Source organism: Mustela putorius, unplaced genomic scaffold (assembly GCF_011764305.1).
Source record: "Mustela putorius furo isolate JIRA1106 unplaced genomic scaffold, ASM1176430v1.1 tig00003834_pilon_pilon_pilon, whole genome shotgun sequence".
In the NCBI taxonomy this organism is placed as follows: domain Eukaryota; kingdom Metazoa; phylum Chordata; class Mammalia; order Carnivora; family Mustelidae; genus Mustela; species Mustela putorius.
In genome coordinates this window covers 83,962,887-83,987,812 of record NW_025421987.1, presented here as the reverse complement: position 1 = coordinate 83,987,812, position 24,926 = coordinate 83,962,887, and the positions used below count along the sequence as shown (strand labels likewise).

General features: G+C 35.6%; 1 protein-coding gene across 3 annotated transcripts in view; it reads right to left on the bottom strand.

The window, feature by feature from the left end:
* ATP11B (ATPase phospholipid transporting 11B (putative)) overlaps positions 1–24,926 on the bottom strand; it is a 120,561-nt gene that overhangs the window by 57,406 nt on the left and 38,229 nt on the right. For all 3 annotated transcript variants that reach the window (XM_045088660.1, XM_045088661.1, XM_045088659.1), the window contains exons 7-13: positions 24,565–24,668; positions 20,968–21,015; positions 18,817–18,881; positions 15,774–15,855; positions 9,173–9,323; positions 7,858–8,055; positions 1,825–2,067 (exon numbers count right to left, since the gene is read on the bottom strand). In XM_045088660.1, coding sequence (XP_044944595.1) covers positions 1,825–2,067; positions 7,858–8,055; positions 9,173–9,323; positions 15,774–15,855; positions 18,817–18,881; positions 20,968–21,015; positions 24,565–24,668 — 891 coding nt within the window. The remainder of the gene's footprint in view (positions 1–1,824; positions 2,068–7,857; positions 8,056–9,172; positions 9,324–15,773; positions 15,856–18,816; positions 18,882–20,967; positions 21,016–24,564; positions 24,669–24,926) is intronic.

Below are 24,926 nucleotides of genomic sequence, written 5' to 3'. Positions count from 1 at the left end.
TTCTTCTTCTGGAATCCCAATTATTCTAATGTTGTTTCGTGTTATGGTGTCACTTATCTCTCGAATTCTCCCCTCGTGGTCCAGTAGCTGTTTGTCCCTCTTTTGCTCAGCTTCTTTATTCTCTGTCATTTGGTCTTCTATATCACTAATTCTTTCTTCTGCCTCATTTATCCTAGCAGTGAGACCCTCCATTTTTTATTGTACCTCATTAATAGCTTTTTTGATTTCAACTTGGTTAGATTTTAGTTCTTTTATTTCTCCAGAAAGGGCTTTTATATCTCTCGAGAGGGTTTCTCTCATATCTTCCATGCCTTTTTTGAGCCCGGCTAGAACCTTGAGAATTGTCATTCTGAACTCTAGATCTGACATATTACCAATGTCTGTATTGATTAGGTCCCTAGACTTCGGTACTGCCTCTTGTTCTTTTTTTTGTGGTGAATTTTTCCGTCTTGTCATTTTGTCCAGATAAGAGTATATGAAGGAGCAAGGAAAATACTAAAAGGGTGGCAACAACCCCAGGAAAATATGCTTTAACCAAATTAGAAGAGATCCCAAATCGTGAGGGGGGAGAAAGGGGATAAAAAGAGGTTCAAAAAGGAAGAAAGAAAAAAAGAAAAGAAAAAAAAGAATTTAAAAAAAAAGAAAACAAATAAGAAAAATATAAAAAAGAAAAAATATATATTAGATAAACTAGTTAAAAAACATTAAAAAAGAAGAAGGTAAAAGTTAAAAAAAAATTTTACCAGAAGGCGAGAAAAAAAAACAAAAAATGAAAAAGAAAAAAATTAAATTAACTGCAAGACTAAAAAAAATCACAGGGAAAAAGCCATGAGTTCCGTGCTTTGCTTTCTCCTCCTCTGGAATTCTGCTGCTCTCCTTGGTATTGAAACCGCACTCCTTGGTAGATGAACTTGGTCTCGGCTGGATTTCTTGTTGATCTTCTGGGGGAGGGGCCTGTTGTAGTGATTCTCAAGTGTCTTTGCCCCAGGCGGAATTGCACTGCCCTTATCAGGGGCGGGGTGAGTAATCTGTCCGGGTTTGCTTTCAGGAGCTTTTGTTCCCTGAGCGCTTTCCGTAGAGTTCTGGAGGACGGGAATACAAATGGCGGCCTCCTGGTCTCCGGCCCAGAGGAGCCGAGAGCCCGGGGCCCCACTCCTCAGTGCACCCTCAGAGAACAGCGCCCAGTAACTCCCATCTGCCTGACCTCCGGCCGCGCTCCGAGCTCACCGAGCCTGCGACCGGTTCAAGGTAACACCGAGCTGTGAGCTCACTGTCGGCTCTGTCTCTGTAGCCGGCTTTCCCGTTCCAATACCCGCAAGCTCTGCGACACTCAGACACCCCCGATCCTTCTGTGACCCTGCGGGACCTCAGGCCACACTGACCCCGCGTGGGCTTCGCCCTGGTTTAGCCTTTGGAGCGATGTCCCTCAGCGGAACAGACTTTTAAAAGTCCTGATTTTGTGCGCTGTTGCTCTGCCGCTTGCCGGGAGCCGGCCCCTCCCCCCAGGGTCTATCTTCCCGTTGCTTTGGATTCACTTCTCCACTGGTCCTACCTTTCAGAAAGTGGTTGTTTTTCTGTTTCCAGAATTGCTGTTCTTCTTCTCTTCGATCTGCGGATGGATTTTCAGGTGTTTGCAATCTTTAGATAAGCTATCTAGCTGATCTCTGGCAAGCTGAAGTAGTCTCAGCCTGGTACTTCTCCGCCATCTTGACTCCTCCCCACCCCCCTTGCTCCACTCTTAAATTTTTTCTCCTACAATCCAGTAAATACCAAAGAGAATTACTTCAAATGAAATTCCAATTTATTAATTTAAAAGTTACTTACTAGCTCCGTTTCATTTTCCGGACTGGTTCTAAAAGACGAGCTGGTTGTAAGATGGGATAAGTTGTTAAGATGGGATAAACTATTAAGATAAGATAAGCTTCCTTCTGAAGAGTCTGGTGTTGGTCCTTCAGAGACAAGTCTACCATTGATTTCTTGGTATTTAATGCCATTAATTGAACATTCCCTAAACTGCATCTCATTTTCTGTCAGTGTACCAGTTTTATCTGTAAACACATACTCCACCTAGAGATGGAAGATAGAAGAAAATAAATTTTTGTGTTTATGGTCTTAGGTTAAACAAAAAAACCTTGTCTTCCTCTGTCTCCTAAAGTCAAGCTTACCTATTTTATACTGATGCTGAGATTTTTTTTAATAATCTAAGCACAAATAAATTAAGATGCACAGAAACAAAACAGGGTAACATAAAATATTTCACATCTATATAAACTTTGAAGTTCGTGGCATTTTTAGGTCCATGTTCATCTGTAGAGTTGGCTGATAATGTGGGATTTAATACTTTTTTCCATCTCCTGGATAAGGTGTTTGGAGGTAGTAGGACTAAGAATGATCTTTGAGCAAGGTGGAAGGAATGCTTAATAACCTAGAATGTGAAAGGGGTATGTGGTCCAGAAGAAATGGAACAGAACTGGGAACAGGAACACAAAAGTAATAGCAACACAAGAAATCAAAGATGGAAAGTTTTCTAAAATATTAGAGGGGGAAACTGAAACCAAGTGTAGAAAACAAGCTCAGTGAAAAGGAAGTATTTAAATGAAAAAAATATATATTTTAAAGATCTTATTTATTTGAGACAGAGAGAGATAACATAAGTGGGAAGGAAGGACAGAGGGGGAGGAGAAGCAGACTCCCCACTGAGCAGGGAGCATGAAACAGGGCTGCATCCCAGGACCCTGAGATCAAGACCTGAACAGAAGGCAGACACTTAGCCAACTGAGTCACCCACGTGTCCCTAAATAAAAATATTTTTAAAAGTAGATAAGACAAATAATTTTACTACTCTTTTGAGAATAATTCTGGAAAATTAACCCTATAAGAAGGCAGGTCCAAAAAGAGAAGGATGAAATAGTCAAATCTTGATACAACTACAATTATGCTGAGGATATGATTGATGCAATAGTGATCTGAGAAAGTTGTCATTTAAAAAGGGAAGTACACATCACAAGGAAAAGAAACAACTAAAGACCAATATCCCTTAGGAAAATAAACACAAACCAAATCTAGAAACATAGAAAAAAGATATACCATGAATATGTGGGGTTTATCCCTGGAAGTCAAGATTGGTTCAACATAAATCAGTCAACAAAACTTATCACAATAATAAATTGGTATTCTTTATTCTATTATTAAAATGATCATCTTGACATATTCAAGAAAAGTATTTAACAAAATCCAATACTCTTTCATGATAAAAACATTTCAACAAATTAGGGATAGAAGGCTAGTTCTTCAACCTGATAAAATGTATCTACAAAACCCCATAATTAGTATCTTATTTAATGAAGAAAGACTGAATGCTTTCCCCTAAACTAAATTCAGGAATAAAGCAACGATGTCTGTTCTTGCCACTTTTATTTAACATTGTACCGAAAGCTCTAGCTTGGGTAATCAGGCAAGAAAAAAGAAATAAAAGGTATTCAGACTGGAAAAGAAGTAAAACCATTTGTAGATAACATGACCTTGTATATAGAAAATCCTAAGGAATCCACAAAAAAACTGCTAGAATAAATGAGTTCAGCAAGATTGCAGAATAAAAGCCTCAACATACAAAAAGGGAGGCAGAGTTAAAGCTGGAAAAAATTGCCTGGACCAAGAAATAAAGTGTGAAAATACACCTTAAAGTTCATTTTCTTGCAAACAGTAAAGATAACTACAACATCTGAGATGCAGAATATGACAAAGTAGATTTCATTGGTATAAAAACAGATAAAAGAGGTGCACCTGGGTGGCTCAGTGGGTTAAAGCCTCTGCCTTCAGCTCAGGTCATGATCCCAGGGTCCTGGGATAGAACCCCGCATCGGGCTCTCTGCTTAGCAGGGAGCCCGCGTCTCCCTCTCTCTCTCTCCCTGCCTCTCTGCCTTCTTGTGATCTCTGTCTGTCAAATAAATAAATATATTATATGTTTATAAAAAATTAAAAAATTAAACATTTATAAGTAAATAAATAAATAAAATCTTAAAAAAAAAACCATAAAAGAATAGAGGCAATAAACATATTATGAAATACTTGCAGGCTTAAAAGTAAAAAGAGAGACTTAGATGAGTTAAAATTTTAAAAGTTTATCACTTAACATGTCTTAAAGAGAAAGCAAATATGGGTATGCATAAATAGTGTGAGGATCCAAAAAACAATATTCTAATATGAGGACAAGAGGAAGAGGGGAAACCTGGGATGGAAAAGGTCAAAGGAAAGAAAAATTGGGGGAGATAAAGTGTTCAAAGTAGTAGTAGAAACAGGCTTTTTAGGTCTTGAATATGTGATACATAATTAAAGATATGTGACATGAATTAATATTCAGCATAAATTACTATAAGTCTCTTAAATGCTAAAAATAAATGGATCAACTTCTGGTTAAAAATGGTAGGTTAAGAAAATACAATTATCTTTGTTCCTCTTGAGACTTTACTAAAATAAGAGTAGGGGCGCCTGGGTGGCTCAGTGGGTTAAAGCCTCTGCCTTCAGCTCAGGTCGTGATCCCGGAGTCCTGGGATCGAGCCCCACATCGGGCTCTCTGCTTGGCAGAGAGCTTGCTTCCTCCTCTCTCTCTGCCCGCCTCTCTGCCTACTTGTGATCTCTGTCTGTCAAATAAATAAATAAACAAAATCTTTAAAAAAAAATAAATAAAATAAAATAAGAGTAAAGGAGTTAGAAAAAAACAAAAATAATGGCAGATGAGACAACATGAGAAGGGAGATATGACAAGTTTGGAAGACAAGAGAAGAATGAGTGGTAAGTGACTTAACAAAAGTTAGAATATGAAACCTAAGCAATGGGGGAAAAGCCTTTTCCAAAAACTCTCAGGAAGTAGATGTAACAGCTACTACTGAATGTGAAAGTACAGGATGAGGATGAAAATGGAGGTACCAGGAACAGTATGAAACCGGAAATCCCCTCATAACTTGCAAACCTGAGACTGCCCTTCACCTATCTGAGTAATAGTTGGAAGATTTTTAATACTTGGAAGACCAGGATTGAACCAGAGAAAATCTGAGCCCCTGGGCAAGCTGAAAACAGGTGTGAGACAGCTGAAAACAGAAGTGTGACAGTATGCTAAAAACAGGGAGACTTCTACCAGATGACTTTAACAATCACAATCAGCAGAAATACTAACTGTGGTAATTCTCTCTGGGGAAACTGAGAAAAGACCAGTACTGACACTATGGAATATGTCAAAAAAAAAAAAAAAAAAAAAAAAAAGAAAAAAAACCCAGCAGGACAGCTGGGATTTTCTAGGGAAGAATTCTAGGCTTGTAAGGAAAACCCAAAGATTTGCTTTCATTTGAGGATCACTCCTTAAAAAAAAGGTAGAGCCTAAAACAAATTAGTTAGTTCTGCTACAACAGTGTCTTGAATCTATAACATGTTAAACAAATTAAACATAAACAACATATTAAAACATGAATCTGTAACAATATAACTGATATATAAGGGAACAATTTGAGCATAATGTAGACTGTGCATTTGGTTATGCATAATTTCCTCTGTGAGAAACAGCAGCAAACTGCACACAAGGAACACATGAAATGTACACAACTCAAACAGCTACCAGCCATCTCAGGTCATCATAGGTGGTATAAGACACACCCCATCTACTTCTATTTTCAGATAACCTTCCTTTCTATACTTCACAATGACACACAGGTTGCAGCACTTCTCCTGGTTACTTCTGCATGTGGTCTTTTTCAAGACAAAATGCCACATATATTAGAGTATTTATGTATGTTTTTTAAGATTTATTTATTTATTTGAGAGAGAGTAAGCGTGCACAGGTGCGCACATGAATGGGGAAGGTAGGGCAGAGAGAGGGAAAAAGAGACTCCTCAAGCAGACTTGCCACCAGTGAGGACTGGGCCCCTGAGATCATGACCTGAGCAGAAATCAAGAGTCAGACACCCTCTGTCAGACAACTGACAGAGCCACTCAGGTACCCCAGTATTTATGTATTTCTTAACAATTTATCTTAACTGATAAATTTTTTGTTGCACTCCTAATTCCATTAGGCCTGTGGTTTTTACTAAGTAATTTTACATAGCATGGCAATTTTTAGTAATGCTTTGTCACATTGTAGCATAACTAACTGTATTGAAAAAGGAACTAGAAGCAAACAGAAAATGTAGGGAATAGAAGACTTTAAAAAACCATCATTAATATCCTGAGAGAGCTAAAAAAATAGATGATATTCAAGAAAAGGAATAAGATGCAATTAAAAGAAGACATTCAGATATGCTGGAATATTAGAAATTAAAAATATTATAACAGAAATTTTAAAAAAGTTAGGTAGAAAGATAAAGTTGATAGATTCTCCCAGAATTAGAAAAACAAATAAGTAAATGCAAGTTGAAAGTCAAAGAAAGAAAGAATCAAGATAAATGGTCTGATATATCCAAATACTAAATTTAAAAAGAAGATGTTATCAAAGAAATAATGTAAGAAAAACGCCTAGAATTGAAGTACACATATTTCCAGACTGAAAGGGCTCACAGAGCTCATTGTCCAATGAAAGAAAAAAATAAAAAGACTCACACCAAGGTATATCATCATGAAATTTCAGAATTATCACATAAAGAAAAGATCTTAAACATTTCCAGAGATAAAATAACAGATCACACATAAAGAACTGGGAATCAAAATGGCACTCAATTTCTCAAGAGCAACACTGGAAGCTAGAAAAAAAATGGAGAAATGTTCTTAAAATTTGGGGGAAAACCAGCTTCCAACCTGGGATGCATTACATAAGTACATTAATCAAGTGCAAAAAAAGGGATAAAGAAAAAAAGGGAATAAAGATATTTTCAGCCACGCCAAGCCTCAAAATATTTTCCTCTCATGCATCCTTTGCCAGGGAGTTATTTGAACATGTGTTCCACCAAAATGAGAGAATAAGTCACAGGTGGGCCAACATAGGATCCAGGAGATCCAAAACAAGACAGAGGTAAAGGAATTTCTAGGGTAATGGTATAGGGAAGTCCTTGGGTGACAGCTGAGAAGCAGGCTCAGATATAAGTCCATATTGAAGAAGACAAAAGACTCCAAAAATGCTGCCAAGAAAAAAAAGAAAGAGAGAAAGAGAAAGGAAACCTAGATTACCTAATGTGTTTGAATATGTAAAGAGATGTTTCATATATTGATCAGAAACTTGTTTGTGGTATATAAAAATTAAGCAATTAAGCATAAAAAAACAGAGCAATTAATTCTAGGGAAAATAATATATAAAAACAAAAATGTAATTGTAGTATCATAAGGCATACTTGAAGAACTCTAAATTAGTGCACAATACTAAAAGAGTCAAAATAAGGCCAATAAATAAATATTTATTAAATCCCTAATTGTGATATAAAAACATTAGGGAGGCTATGGGGAGGCAAAGTGGGTATATATCTGGGTATGTATATATAAAACAGTAGCATAAAATTATATCTTTATATTCCATAATAAATGACTAAAACTGGGGCATCTGGATGATTCAGAGGGTTAAGCCTCTGCCTTCAGCTCAGGTCATGGTCTCAGGATCCTGGGATCAAGCTCCACATCAGGCTCTCTGCTCAGCAGGGAGCCTGCCCCCTGCCCCCGCCACCACCTGCCTCTCTGCCTACTTGTGATCTCTGCCTGTCAAATAAATAAATAAAATCTTAAAAAAAAAAAAAAGGGAAACAAGAGTTAGGCATGGAGGAAAGTAGGACTATTTTGTGGTATAAGCCTCATAACATTTTTCTTTGTACTTGTGTTAGTCTTTGTACATGTACAGTTTCAAGAAAAATAATAAATTAGAAAAACATATTACAAAGATCTTTTTACCTGTCCAAGCTCCTCATTCAGATCAGAAGTATTGACTTGAGCTTTCTGACCTGACTCTTCATGATAAAGATCAAGATCCCAGCCAATGAAAAATGATCCAAGAAATTTCTGCATTTCGACTGTCACATATAATGAAATTGGAATGATGAAATTGTAGAGTACCAAAAAAGCCAGGAAGTCTGAAATAAATCTCAGAATCTAGGGAGAAAAATGATGGTTTGATAAGAGAAAACACATAAGAACTTCCTTAGTAATACTGAAGAGCATTATCAGAAAGTTTCATTCTAAACAGACCATCAACTATATTCTGAAGCAGAAATCTCATGAATTAAAATTCATTTTTTGAACTGCTTCTTTAATACATTTCTTTTGTTTTATTGTTCATTAGGATCTTGAACAAAGTAAAAGAAGAAAGGTTAAATTTGAACTACCTGTTACTTTTCAGCAGCTTGTTTCAGCCTGATGTGACTGAAACAATCTTTAGCAAAATTATAATTGCAATCCCTGGAGTATATTTACCATTCTATTTGCACCTTTCAAAATCACAGATAATGAAAAACTGACTGCAATTAAAAAAAACAAAACAAAACAACTGTTTAAGAACTGTTAGTCCAGAACTGCTGGGCCAGAACTGCTGGAAATGAAAACACAGATTATATAGTAATAGCTTACTTCAATAGCATAGCAGTATCACATTTTAACATGTATTCTGTGAAAGGTAAAATACATAATTATGAATCATATGGAAACTGTGTTCTGTGATCTGCTTTGTGGTTTCTTCTGTCTTCTAATATTTGTATTTTAATCAAATGTGAAATCTGGAGAATAATTATTTACCAAAATTGCATGTTAAATTTTCCTGCTAGTCCATATTCAGTTTAAAACTTAATATGACATATTTTGTGTTATTTCACACCATCAGTAGACTGACAGTAAGACTCCTTGAATTATTCACAGAACTGGAAATCAACTTACTTTTTTATTCACTTATAGCACACAGTAAACAGAATTTAAAAAAATGAGTTTGTAGTACTGAAGAGGAATGTCATTATAGATGATTTAAATTTCTGTGATCTCTTGTAACTACTCAAATCATGCCATGGGGAATACAACTGCTTATGCCCTAAAATGCAAAGAGCATACCAGTATAAACATGCTGGCCACTCTTCACTTACAGTGTCATTTTGTCACCCTTCAGTAGTAATGGTTTTTGAAGAGCCCAGTGGTCACTCCTATCAGAAGTCACTACCAAATCAGTAACTGTGCCAAAGAATAAAGTTTCCTTTTTAGCAGAGTCAAGAACACCATAAAATACCTTACTACTATTTCTTTGATGTTCTGTTTTTTGGTTATACCAAGGTTCATCCCATTTTTCTTCAGCTTGCCATGTATATTTCAAGATAGTACTGATGATGGCTTCAGAAATAAGGATTATTAGATAAATTATCAAAAATGTATTCATTGACCTGAAATGAGAAAAAGAAGAACATAAAACATGTCAATTATGTGTTACTATATTCATCTGCCTGGAAATTTTATACTGGTATTAAATAAGATATAAAAATATACAAAATATCACAGTAGCTATTTAAAGGAAACAATCTTCATATTTTAAGAAATGACCATTCAACAGAATCTGTTTACTAGTGATAAAATAACCAATACATAAGATTATAAGCCTACTTGAATTAGTTATATTACTGTTCAAAATGCTTAAGTAAATGACAGCTTTGGCCAGTTTTTCTTGCCATAAGTAATTATTCTAATCTTTTAAAAATTTTCAGGATCTAATTTTAAGTGTAAATATAACTAAGATTTGTGTATTATTAAGATTTTATAAAACGTTGTTACATCCACTCACTTGTCTAATCTTTCTAAAACCTCTATGAGGATATCACTTCCTTTTTAATGATGAAGATCAAAGCCCCAAAATCATTCTATAAATTTACTAAAATCACACAAGTCAGGAACTAACTTTAGAATCCCTGTTCTTTTACCAGGCAGGCTTGTATTATAGTATTTCGCTAGGCAAGCTTAACATTACATCTCTGATTCTTTCATCAGCATTTTGTAACTTTTCAGCACACAGATCCTCTATGCATTTCATTAGATGTACAAGTAGGTATTTCCTTTTTTGAGAATGATTGCAAATGGTATTGTTTCTAATCTTAGTATCTGTCCTTGGTGTTTCTTTTTATTTTTTGAAAAAATATTTATTTAGTTATTTTAGAGAGAAAGCAAGTACAAGCAGCAGGAGGAGCAAAGGGAGAAAATCCTGACTCCCTGCTGAGCACAGAGCCCGATGTGGGGTCAATCCCAGAACCCTGCAGATCATGACCTGAGCTAAAATCAAGTCAGTTGCTTAACCGACTGAGCCACCCAGATGCTCCTGGTGTTTCTTTCCTGATGTAAGTATTTAGTTCTGTGATAGTTAATCTTGAATGTCAAATTGACTGGGCTAAGCAATGCCCAGACAGCCGATAAAATAATATTTTGAAAGGGTGTGTCTAGGAGTGTGTGTCTGAAAGAGATTAGTATTTGATTCAATAGACTCAGAAGAAAGACACGTCCTCACCAATGTGGGGGGGTATCATCATTGATGACCCCCCAAAAATACAAAAGGCAAAGGACATTTTCTCTTTTCTTGAGCTGAAACATCAGAGCTCCAGGTTTTTTATCAGTGGCCAGCTCCCTGGTTCTCAGGCCTTTGGATGCTGACTGCATTATACCATCAGCTTTTCTGGTTCTGCAGCTTGCAGATGGCAGACTGTGGGACCTCGTGGTCTCCACAACCCATGAGCCAACTACTATAATAAATATATATCCTACTGGTTCTGTTTCTTTGGGAAACCCTGTCTAATACAAGAGCTATAAATTTCCTTCTCGGCATTGCTTTAGCTTCATCGTATAAAAATTGACACTGTACTTTCATTAATTTCTTGATATTTTTTAAAATGTTCTTTGAGATTTCCTCTTTGACCCATTGATTATTCAGAATTAAGAGTTCCAGCTGCTCCATATCATTGCCAATATTTTTAGGCTTTTTAATTTTTGCCATTCCACTAAGTGTATATTGGTATGTATTGCTTTGTAGTTTTAGTTTGGATCTCTCTTATGACTAATAATGCTGTACACATTTTCATATGTTTATTTGCCATTTGTATATTTTCTTTGTGAAAATTTCTCTGCTCCACTTGTATATCCACTTTTTTTCATTGCATTGTTTTTCTTTTTATTATAAACATCTTATAGACGTATGAGCTCATAATGTATTCTGGATACAAGTTGTCAGACAGATGTTTTATGAATAAGTCTCTCAGTTTGTGGTTTCCTTGTTCATTTCCTTAATTGTGTAGTGTGAGAAGTTCTTAATATTGAGAAAGTACAGTTAACCAATTTTTTCCTTTGTGGTTATTGGTTTTGTGTCCTAAGAAATATTTACCTATCCCTAGGTTGTGAAGATATCTTCTTAAGTTTTCTCCTAAAAGTTTTATAGTTTTAGCCTTTACAGTCAGGTATATGACCCATCTTCAAAAACTTTTTAGTGTATGATATGAGGTAGGAATTGAGGTTTATAATTTTTTTCTCATATGGATATCCAACTGTTGTTGCATAATTTATTGAAAAGACCATCGTTTTCTTTAATTTTTTAAAAAGATTTTATTTATTTGAGAGAGAGAAAGAGGTTAAGAGAAAGCACAAGCAGGGGGAGAAGCAGAGGGAGAGGGAGGAGCAGACTCCCCACTGAGCAGGGAGCTCAACGCAGGGCTTGATCCCAAGACCCTGAGATCAGGACCTCAGCAGAAGGCAGACACATAACCCACTGAGCCACCCAGGTGCCCCAAAACTATCATTCTCTTCATTGAATTTACCTAACGCTTTGACTAAAAATCAATTGGCCATATGTAAATGGATTTATTTCTCTACTGAAACATGTTTCTACTGAAACATCTTTTTTGCTAATACCATACTACATTTACTGTAGCATTATAGTAAGTCTTAAAGTCAGATATAATATAAATTCTCCAGGTTTCTCGAGACTGTTTTCTTTATTCATTCTACATATGCGTTTTATTTATTTAAAGATTTTATTTATGTATTTAGAAAGAGGGAGAGAGACAACACAAGCAGGAGAGGGAGAATCTCAAGCACACTCTGCTAACCATGGAGCCTGAGGCAGGACTCGATCCCAAGACCCCAAGACCATGCCCAAGCCAAAATCAGGAGTCAGACGTCTGACTGATCTAACCAGGCAACCCCAATACGCATTTTGGAATCTCATCAATTACACAAAGAAGCTTGCTGGGATTTTAATTAGTATTGAAAGAATCTATATATCAGCTGACAGCTTAACAATACTGAGCCTGCCAATCTAATAATGTGATTTCTCCATTAAATAAACATCTCTCACCACGTTTTATAGTTCTGACCTTGCTAAAACTCACTTATTAATCCTAATAATTTTATTGTTGAGTACACTGTCTATATGAAAAATCCTGTGCCCTCTGGTAAGCACAATTTTCAGTATTTATGCCTTTTATTTCTTTGTCTTGTGGCACTGAAAAAGGCTTCTAGGAAAATGTTTAAAAGAAGTGATGAAAATGCATGCATGTTCTCGATATGAGTCCTTACAAAATATGTGCTTTGTAAATATTTTTCCTAATCTGTGGCTTCTCTTTTCATTTTTTTTTAACAGTGTCTTATGGAAATGTAGAAATTTTATTATTATTATTATTATTATTATTATTTAGCAGTAACATACAGTGTAATATTAGTTTCAGGTGTGAAGTTTTAATTTTGATGAAGTTTAATTTACAATTTGTGGTTTTGTTTTTTATTACTTTCTTATATATTTCCTATCTAAGAAATCTTTCCTTAACCCAAGGTCACAAATATTTTCTCCCATGTTTTATAGATTAAGTTCTTATGTTTGGGTCTTACATTTTAAGCCAGTTTTTTGTTTGTTTTTTAAGATTTATTTATTTGAGAACAAGTAAGAGAGAGTCTCAAGGGGGCTCCACACTCAGCATGTGGCACTTGATCTCATGACTTTGACATCATGACCTGAGCTAAAACCAAGAGTTAAACACTTAACTGACTGAGGCACCCAGGTACCCCTGAGTTGCTTTTGTATGAGGTGAGAGGTAAGGGTTAAGGTTTGGTTTCTGGCATTTGTACGTCCAGTTGTTCCAGCACTGTGTGTTGAAAAGACTATCCTTTGGTGTGGACCTATTTTTAAAAAATAATAAATTAATTCTCTTTGACAGATAATAGGGCTATCTAGACTTTGTTCCATCCTGTGTCAATAGTGTAAGTTGTATTTTCGAAGAATTCACCCATTTCATCTAAGTTGAAAAACTTAGATAAAGTTGTTCAAAATATTTCTTTATCTGTGGATAAAGTAACCACAGTAGATAGGATCTGTACTGATATTCTGTCTTTCATCCTTGGTGTTGGCAATTTTGTAGTTTTCTCTCCTACCACTTCTTTTTCCCCTTAATCTCTCAATCTAGGTAGAGGTTTATCAATTTTGTTAATATTTCCAAAGAAACAAGTTTTGGCTTTGTTAATTTTGTCTATTATTTGTTTTCTATTCTATTGGTTTCAGCTCACATCTTTAATATTTTTTCTCTCTCTTCTCTGATTGGCTCAAATTGCTCCTCTTTCTCTAGCTTCCTAAAGCAGAAATGTAGATGATGAATTTTAAGCCTTTCTTCCTTTCTCATATAAATACTTATAGCTAGAAATTTCTCGTCAACTTAAGTTTTTTCTTGAGTCCACAAATTTTGATTTGTTGGATTTAAATTATCACTGTTTTTTCTCAAATTTTAGATATTTTCCATTATTATTTTTTCAAACAGTTTTATCCTGCCCCTTTTGCTCTCTTCTCTTTTGGACTCAATTAGACAGAGAGCTTAGTACTATTGTCTCACATGGCTCTGAAACTCTGTTCATTTTTTCCTCAGTCATTTTTCTCCCTGTTCTTCAGACTGAATAACTTCTACTGCTTTTTTAAATTCACCAACAATTTCTTCTGCTTTCTTCTATCTGGTGTTGGGCCCATCTATTGGCACTTACATTTCAGTAATTATATTTTCAACTCAAAAATATGCACTGAATTCTTTTTTTATAGTTCCATTTCCTCCTCCAAGTTTTTTATTTAAATTCTACTCAGTTAACATATGGTACAACACTAGCTTCAGGTGTAGAATTTAGTGATTCATCACCCACATACAACACCCAGTTGCTCACCCCACAAGTGCCTTTCTTAATTGCCATCACCTATTTAACCCACCCCTGCCCACCTTCCCTCTGGTAATTCCCATCAGTTAATTCTCTATAGTTAAAAGAGTCTGTTTCTTGGTTTGTCTCTTGCCCACCTGCCATGTGCATTTGTTTTCTTTCTTAAATTCCACATATGAGTGGAATCATATGGTATTTGTCTTTCTCTAACTTATTTTACTTAGCCTATTACTCTCTAGCTCCAACCACATTGTCGCAAATGGTTATTTCTCAATCTTTTTATGGCTGAGTAATACTCCCTTGTGTATATAAACCACTTCTTTATCCATCCATCAGTCAGTGGACACTTGGGCTCTTCCCATAATTTGGTCTATTGTTGATAATGCTGTGATAAACATCAGGGTGTATGTATCCCTTCAACTCGGTAATTCTGTATCCTTTGTAGTGCAATTGCTGGATCATAGGGCCATTCTATTACTAACTTTTTGAGGAAACTCCATACTGTTTTCTACAGTTTCCATTTCTTTGCTGATATTTTACATGTTTATTCCCATCTTCCTTTAGGTTCTTGAAAATACTTACAATATCTGCTTTAAAGACCTTGCCTGCCAATACAAGATACAGAACATTATAGTGACAGTTTTATTGAATGCTTTTTCTCTTAAATGCAAGTTACATTTTCTTCAGATGTCTACTTATTTTTTATTATTGGATTTTATAAATAATGGTCGTACAGATTCTGCACTCTTTTATGTTCCTCGGAAGAGTGCTGATTTTCATTTTAGCAGGAAGTTAACTTGGCTAGGCTCAAATATCAAAGTCTGTCTCCACTGCAACAGGCAACAGCAAAATTCTCTTTTCTGTTCTTTCAGCTTCCTGATACTGTTCTTGTGCCAAGCCCACTGGGTCTCCTCTACACAGTCACCAAAGATTTGGGCATAATTTAAGTGCAGGTTTTAGAGTTCATTCCCTTCTGTGGCTCCCTCCCTTACCTGGTTCTTCTCTGTCTAGCTGTTCTTCCAGCTTTAAGCCCTGTCCTCTAATACTTAAATTTTGTAAAGCTCCGGCTCTCTGATGCCCTATGCAGTACATGAATTGGGGAATGCCTTCAGACAAAAATCTGCATTTTTTTTTAAAAGATTTTATATATTTATTTGACAGAGATCACAAGTAGGCAGAGAGAGGGGGGAAAGTAGGCTACCTGCTCAGCAGAGAGCCCAATGCGGGGCTTGATCCCAGGATTGAACCTCTGAAGGCAGAGGTTTTAACCCACTGAGCCACCCAGGTGTCCCCAAAAATCTGCACTCTTAAATCTTTCCCCTTGCTGCTGCCATCTTTCAGGAGTAGACTCTGCCATTTTCTGTCTGCTTTGTGTCACTCTCCTGTATTTTCAAATACATGTTTATGTTTTTGTCCAGATTTTATAAATTGCTATCTGTAGGAGGGCTGGTCTGATCAAGTGATTTCATTACTACCCAACAGCATTTATTTTAAAGTCCTAATGTAACACCTACTATATGCTAAACATTGTGCAAAATGCTACATGCATATATCCCTATCCTCAAGGATACCATCTTTTGTTGACTGACATATATTTTTATATAGTATTTTAAACATATATGAATAATACACAGACATATTCATGTATAAATAAATGAAAGTAGTTTTCTTACTTTTCTACTGCAGATCGTTTCTGTGACTTGCTCTTATAATTTAATGCCATCTTAGTTTCCATTCCAGTGTAGATGGCAACTCCTGCAAAATAAAACAGTTCTTTAAAATAATCTGCTGGCATATTTCAAAAGAGAGATATACTCACTAGCATGAAAGGAAACGTATTATCTGATTATTGTTATAATTTGCCTTCAAGTCTTTTTGGAGTTTTTAAAAGGCTTTCCAAGTCCAATTCTGGGGAACTCCAGTCACTCAACCTGTTGGATGGGAAAGGCATGAGGGTTGTATTTCTGAGTTATAATTAATATACCTGAATGAAAGAGATGTTATTAGAGTTGAAACTGATGAAGGAAAAGGATTTGGAAAGGTAAAGATAGCAGGGAAGGCCATTATAAATAGAGTAAATACTGTTAACACAGAAATGGAAAAGCACTTTGAACAATGGAATGTAGTCAGAGTTTGAAAGGCTTTGAATGCCAGAATCTAGGGTCAAGAATAATTTTCTACCACTGGATAGATAATATGGGAACCTGTCAGAGGAAATGAAATAAACAAAGGTGCTATTTTAAGAATGTGTGCCTATATGGATGACAGATAAGAATGACAGTAATAATCGCCTAAAGTTGGGGAGTGAATGAAGTTAGGTAAGACCAGCTTTATAAGAAACTTTGGAGTTAGATCTTACCTTAGACTTTACCTCTGCTACCTATTAGTTCTGGATCCTTGGGCAAATTATTTAATCTAAGTCTCAAATTCCCCATCATTATATAGGAAAAAAATATCTCAGAATTGTTGTGAGGTTTGTATGACAAAATAGCAAAATGTCTAGAAACAGAGATATGATCAAGGAATATTCACACCCATCCTTAAATAGTGAAATCTGAGAAGCAGTGTAGGATTCATCATGCTCTCTTTCTAAAGATTTATCCTGGAATTTTCACCAGTACTCTCTAAAGGCAGGGATTATAACTCAGATGACAACGGGCACTGAAATTACAGAAATGTGAGAAATCAGCTGGAATGCTATGCAGTAGAGAGGTGGTAGTGAGGCAGACAACAGCAGAAGCCAGCTAAAGGCATTCAAATATACATTTTATTTTAATAATATGAAAGGTGCTCCGGCTACAGAGATGTATTAAAATATAGCATTACATGAGGGGGTCCAAAAGCCCTGGAGATGTTCTTTGGTTTTGGGCATCAGAACATGATTATGGTTTTCTTTTTTCTAACTATAATAAAATATACATTACATATAGTTTACCATTTTATTAATCTCAAAGTATACAATTTGGTGGCTCTGTGTACAATCACAATGTTGTGCAACCCTAACTTGACATTTTTATCATGCTCAAAGAAAACCCTGTACCCATTAAGCAATCATTCCCTGTTCCCCTCTATTCCCCAGCCCCTGGGAACCACAAAGCTACCTTCTGTCTCTATGAATTTTCCTATTCTGGGTATCTCAAGTAAATGGAATCATACAATATGAAGCTTTTTGTGTCTGGCTTCTTTTATTCAGCATGTTTTCAGTGTTTATCCATGTTATAGCATGCATCAGTACTTCATTTTTTATGGGTGAATAATATTTCATCATATGGGTATCCTACATTTTGTTTATCTATTCATTAGTTGATGGATATCGGGCACTTTCTACCCTTTGGCTATTGAAAGTGCTGCTATGAATATCCCACACAAGTCTTTGTTTGAACACATATTTTCAATTCTTTTGGGTATATATCTAGGAGTAGAACTGTTGGATCGTAGGTAGAATTGCTGGATCAACAACAACTCTACGTTTAACTCATTGAGGAACTGCCACACTATTATTCACAGCAGCTATGACATTTTATATTCCCTCCAAAACTGTATGAGGGTTCCAAGTTCTCTACAACCTCACCAACACTTGCTGTTTTGTTTTTTTTTAAGGATATACATATCTTTATCAGAGAGCCTCATACTGAGAGATAAAACATAGCAGTTAATAGGAAAGAAGAGAATGAAGAAGAGACCCCCAAAAGCTGTAAGCATTCAGTAACACAGGCTGGGCAGTATATGAAAGGTCATTCCTAAAATGGGAGAAGCTAGCTGACAGACAAAGGTTATCAGGACTTCACAATTTGTCTAGAGTTGACTCAGAACATGTGAATTAACTTAGATCTCTAACACTAGAGCATTATTCATTCATCCTTTTGACATAGTCAGTACACATTCCAATAATACCTGCCATACAGTCATAGGTCAATAAGAATTTATTGAATGAATGGATGAAAGAATGAGTCAGTGGTTTTATTAATCTAATCTAAGAATCATCATAATGGAAATTATATAGGTGGTTATTTAACCATGTTGCCAGATTATATTGGTTCTCAACCACCATAAAAATCAGAATTTCTTAGCAATGTTTCACAAGTATTCACAAAAAAAGGGAGCAAGGTTCTAGTCTGTTATTAAAAAATAGGGATTAACAACAACAAAAAAATAATACATTTTATTATACAGTCTTTGCAAGAAAATTATTACAGACATTTGACTAAGTAAATCATCCAACCAAAAGAACCCAAATGTTATGCTTTAAAAAATACTTTACATAGGGGTGCCCAGGTGGCTAAGTCAGTTGAGTGTCCAAGTCTTGTTTTCAGCTCGGGTCATGATCTCAGGGTTGTGAAATGAGCCCAGTGTCAGGCTCTGTGCTGGGATGGAGCCTGCTTAAGATTCTCTCTCTCTTCCACTGCCCACCCACCCCCACTTGTGTGCCCTCTCTTTCAAAAAGAAATGCTTTCTATAAAGCATTGACATGAATCTATAACTTAAAATTTTCAATACAGGGTGCCTGGAAGGCTGTCAGTTAAGCGTCTCCATTTGGTACAGCTCATGATCCCAGGGTCCTGGGACTGAGACCCACATTTGCGGGGGGGAGGGGTCCTTGCCCAGTGGGGAGTCTGCTCTTCCCTCTCCTCTGCTCCTCCCCGACAAGTGCTCACTCTCTCTCTCAAATAAATAAAACCTTTAAAAAGAAATTTCTTTTTTTTAATATATACAAACCAAAAATTTCTTTTGTGTTTTTTAACCTGGCTCCACGAAGCAAGAGACTCTCTGGCCCCAGGGGTCTAGGGAAAAAGAAAAGCATTAAATATATTAAAAATTCAATTAAATTCTAAAATGGCATCTGCAGCAGAAAAATCCCTGAGCTATAGTTACAACAGTGCTTCCATATAAAACCAAAATCTTGGTTACCATAAAGCTGTTTAGGTCAATTATGTAAGTGACCATAACAACAAATATCTGCCACTCAGTGGCTCAGAAACAAGATTACACCTAGAAATAAACTCACAAAGCCATCAGTTTCAAGATTTTTAAACATAAAACACAACAAAAGATTAACCAGTGATTTGAAAATGTTTAACATCATGAAATTTAAAAATTTTGTGCAAAATTTTGAAGTTTTTAAATGGAAAACACAGAATTAAAATGCAATGTAACCATGAATTACAGTTTACTTTGTGTATAAATGCAACAATTCTCCATGATCAAAATTACACTGGATAATAAAACATAACGTAGTAGTGAGTTAGTACTTTCTCTAGGCAAGACTGACACTACAACTTGAATACTTGCTACATACTATGTACTCTTTAGAGCAGGGGTCTTCCTGCTGTTTGAATTTTTCTCCATAAAGGAGATGTAAAATGAGAAGGAATAACTAGAAAGGAAATTGTATTTTCTTAGTGATAGCAAAATGATAAGACTGTTACGGATAAGTAAAGAAGCCTTAATTTTGTTGATATTCCTTGTGTTTTTCTGAAACATACATACACAGTTACCCAAATCAAATAGAATCTGAATCAATTCTGAAGACGTCTGCAAATCCAAACACTCTAAAAAAATCTAAAGAACCAAGAAGGATCAGGTATTTGGGACATGGTTAACAAGAATGGTTTTATTAGAAAGTCATATTTAGAGGACATTCCATGGATATTCCAAAATTAATTATTCAAAAGGCATAAAATAGCTCTTTTTCACTTGGTGTTGGTTCTAACAATGAACAAAATAACTGGGCTCACATTGGTATATAAAACTGGGATATGATAATGGAAAGCTTCCAAATTAAAAGATAATTCATCAGTTCACTCAGGTTGCTTTAGCAAAAAACATGGCTGATCTTTTTAACCATTTTAAGTGCAGGTAACATAACTGATTTTTGATTTACCAGCCACAATATCTTAATAAATTCAGATTATGTATCCACATATATATATCCCACTATGTCACTCTAGAAATCAAAATAAAACCTAGTCATATTCATTTTATTTTTCATTTTCATTTATTCGGCAAGGGGTTCTATACTTACAAAGACTTTGTTAATGAGTTTACTGAATGTGCTCCTGTATTAATGTTTATTAAAAATGTGAACTGGTGCTGAAGTATCATATTTTTGGTGCCTTGTTTTGAGGATGGCATTTTAAAAATGCTCTACTCTTCTTGTTAGCGACTTATTTCATGCAGCCAGTATTAACTAAACACATCTCCAGAAAAGCAGTGGAATGCTAATTGGACTAGAAGTTCAAAGGCTGATTCCAAGATTTATTCTCAATTTGGCTTTGCGGTCATGAGTAACAATATAACCTCATCATATCAACACATTTCTGAAATAACTTAAAGCCTTTCATGCAGGAGCCAGAGATTAACCTGAATATTGAGGGCAAACACACCAAAACAACCAACAACAACAAACAAAAAAAAAACAACCAGAAGAGTAAATAAGAGATTGGCCACTAGATATGACCGGCCACTAGACTGGCCATTAGATTCTAGATTGGCCACTAAATATGACATTTATACTTGTCACACATTACGTAAAACTTTTTTTTGGATTCTAGACTAAGTGTGGTCATTTAAATATGTAAGAACGTGAACAAGAAAGGCTATTTCCTTTTATGTCCTTACATAAAACTACCAGAAAAATACAAATACACAAATAATCTTACTAAACTACTTTGATATCACTTCATGGGATTTTTTTTTGTTGTCCTGACTCATTGCTGCTACAAATTATTAGAAGATGAAATGTTAAATGCTTTTAAATGAACCCCTTTCCACAATGTGCTGCTTACTTACCTAATCTCCCTTTAACTTGATTTTAGTCCCTCCCCAATATAATTCTCACATAATAGTGACAATGCAAATTATTCTTACCTTACAATTTCTTCCATTTGTTGAGTTATTATCATTCGTCCCATGAATCTATCAAAGAATTCACCATGTTACAAAAAAACCAATGATACTTACTTATAACATCAGTGGGTGAAAAATTTTTGATAGTTTGACACCACTCTTATACATGAAACAAAACTAACCTTTTGTATTTGGAATGGTCCATTCTTTATGTTAGAAGTTACATAAGTAAATACCCATCATTCATTAAGCTTTAAAAAACTGATATTCTTGCCATTTCCATTTCAGTTATGAATGAGGTAACAAAAAAAGTTTTCAAAATGGCAATAAAAATGTCATATCTTATTAGTTTAGTCATCATAATTTACAATTTCTACACAAAGATGCATATATTATTTAGCCAACAATGAATACTCACACATACCATAGTTTATTAAGTAAAGTCTCCTGACTAGAATCATTCATTCACTCACTAATTGACTTGGGCATGCATTCGTAAATATTCACTGAATGACAACCATGTGTGAGTTAAGTGATGGGGATAGGGTAGTAAGCAAAACCTATCAGTGAACTCCAGACCTTCTTTAACTTTTGGTTGCCTGAAATCTAGAGTAAGTAGCCCGTTATCATAATGGATTTTCACAGCCTGGCCTTTCAGATCCAGCTTCCGCAACCAGAACAGCTCCATAGCATAGAGTCAACTCAAGTGTACAATCACTTTCTACTAAATTCTAAGTTGAAGAACACTTTAGACAGAACTTTCATATTAATCATCTCACTAGCAAAGAAATAAGCATTCCTTTCTAAATGTTCCTATTATCCCACTGCCAGGTCACAGATGCTTAGACTTTGGCTTCAATGTTTCTTGCTAATCTCTTATTTCTACTTCCTTCACCTCCTTGTATCAGGGAGCACCACAAGTTTTTTTATTATCTCCACTTAATGGAATTTTATATAGTCCTGATGCCGGCCTCAATTTTGGATTTAGATTCAAAGAGCCAATTCAGCTACTATTTCCCTGAGTATCTTTTGGAGATGATGTGTGATCACTCTTTTGATTTCCCAGAGCAAAATTCCAATAAGAGACCTATCTTCCTTCATTTCACCTGTCCTGTGTCCCTTGATTCTAAGGTACTCCTACCTATTTATGCAGGTTCCATACTAGATTAACTCATCTTGCACTTTCCCTAGCCATTTCTCCAAATACACACTTTAATTTGATTCAAAATGGAAATAGTTTCATTATTCTCTTTTCTGATTATAAAGACTACCTACACTGAAACACATTTTATAAAATGATTTAGTTTAAAAAGACATCAAGAGAGAAATAAGAATCATTGGTAATCCCACTACTCAAATACAAACACTTAATATTCTGGAGTATTTTTCCAGACTTTTTTTTCATGCATGTATCTTAAAAACAAAATGGAATCATGCCATAAATACTATTGGTAACATTTTCCCTCACTTAACATGTCCCATCAAAAACATAGATCTACATCATTTTTTAAAAAATTTATTTATTTATTTGACAGATAGAGAGTACAAGTAAGTAGAGCAGTAGGCAGAGGGAGAAGCAGACTCCCTGATGAGCAGGGAGTCCAGTCCGATGCGGGGCTTGATCCCAGGACCCTGGGATCATGACCTGAGCAGAAGGCAGTCGCTTAACAGACAGCCACCCAGGCGCCCCTACATCATTATTTTTAATGGCCACATACAGCACTGTACTTTGGGGGATTACTGCATAATTTAAATAACTCACTGCTGAGTGTAGGTTTTTTCCACCTTATGGATAGTTTAAACAATGTAGCCCTGAACAACCTTGTGTATATATCTTTTCATAAGGATACATTCCTAGGAGCAGAATTTCATTAGAAAAAATTTCTAGAAGTGTAAGTGCTCAATTCAAGTTTAAAAATTAAGAGTTGTAAAAAATAGAAAGAACTAAAGGAGCAAAGGTGCCCATCCCCCTCCCAACTCACCTCTGACAATCACCAGTTTGTTTTCTGTACCTAAAGAGTCTGGTTTTATTTGTTTTGTTAGATTCCACATATAAGTAAAATTATATGGCTTATTTCCTTTGGTATAATGTCTCTACAGGTCCACCCATGTTGTTGCAAATGGGAAGATCTCATTTTTTTGTTTTAAATGGTTGAGTGATATTCTACTATATACATATACCACATCTTCTTTATAGATACTTGGGTTGCTACAAATGATACTTTATCTATTCATCTATCAATAGATCTTGGCTACTATAAATAATGCCATAAGGGTGGCATATATCCTTCAAGTTAGTGTTTTCATTTTTTTTTTTTAAGATTTAATTTATTTATTTGATGGAAAGAGTGATCAGAGTAGGCAGAGAGGCAGGAGGAGAGGATGAAGCAGGCTCCCTGCTGAGCAGAGAGCCCTATGCAGAGCTTGATCCCAAGACCCTGAGATCATGACCTGAGCCAAAGGCAGAGGCTTAACCCACTGAGTCAGCCAGGTGCCCCTGTTTTCATTTTCTTTAAATACCCAGGAGTGGAATTACTAGATCATACAGTATTTCTATTTTTTAATTTTTTGAAGAATTTCCATACTGTTTTCCACAGTGGTTGCACCAATTTATATTCCTACCAACAGTGCATGAGGGATTCTCTTTCTCTTTATATCCTTGCCAACACCTGTTATGTCTTGCCTTTTTGATACCAGCCATTCTCCCTGATGAGAGGTGATACCTCACTGGGGTTTTGATCTGCATTTCACTCATGATTGGTGATGCTGAGCATTTTTTTCATGGGCCTGTTTCCATCTGTATGTCTTCTTTGGAAAAATGCCTACTCAGGTCCTCTACCCATTTTATTTATTTATTTATTTTTAAAAAGACTTATTTATTTGAGAGACAGAGTGTGTTTGAAATGGAGGGAGGGGTAGTGGGAGGAGAAGGAGAATCTCAGGCCCTCCCACCCCTTAAGTCCCCTCCACCCCACCCCTAGGGGGTAGGGGGAGGTAAGCAGGGATGAAGCTCAATCCCACAACCCATGAAATTAGGACCTAAACTGAAATCAGGAGTCAGATGCTAAACCAATGGAGTCAACCAGGAACCCCTCTTCTACCTGTTTTTTAATTGAATTTTTTTTTTTTTTTTTGGTGTTGAAATGAATTAAGTTCTTTATATATTTGGATATTAACCACTTATTAGGTATATCATTTGCAAATACCTTCTCCCATTCACTAGCCTCCCTTTTAGTTTTGTAGATGGTTTTCTTTGTTGTGCAAAAGTTCTTTATTTTGGTGTAGTCCCAACAGTTTATTTTTGCTTTTGTTTCCCTTGCCTGGGGAGACATATCTTGAAATATGCTGACAGAAGTAATGTCCAGGAGATTACCGATTATGTTTTCTTTTAGGAGTGTTATGGTTTCAGGTCTCACATTTAGGTCTTTAATCCATTTTGAGTTTATTTTGTGTGTGTGGTGTAAGGATGGTCCCTTTCTAAACTTATACTTTGCTAATAACAATAAAAATTAGTCCAATGTTTGTATAATCTGTCAAAGGTCATAGATTAATTATAATCCAACAATTCTACTTCTGCAGCTGTCTTTTCTTGGGAAATAATCTACTACTATACCGTACCTGTATAAGTCTGCTTCTGGTTGCTGACATTCTATCACAGCTATGAGTGTGTCCAAACTGGCAACTGTTTGTAATACTGCTGTTTCTGGAACTGCCACATGTGTCTGGGAAAGTAAAAAATAAATAAATAAATAAATAAATAAATAAAAGATTACATTACAGTTTCAGGATCCAAATGGGACCTTATCATCTATTTCAAATCTCTTTTTGGATGAAATCATAGTATACTGTAGTTGAGATCACTTAGCTAGACAACAGAGAGGAGAAAGATTACAAAATAACGAATACGAAAGGAGCTACTATGATTACTAGTCTAGACAGGCCATTTGCATATAAAAAATTAAGTCTGTATTAACAGTCAC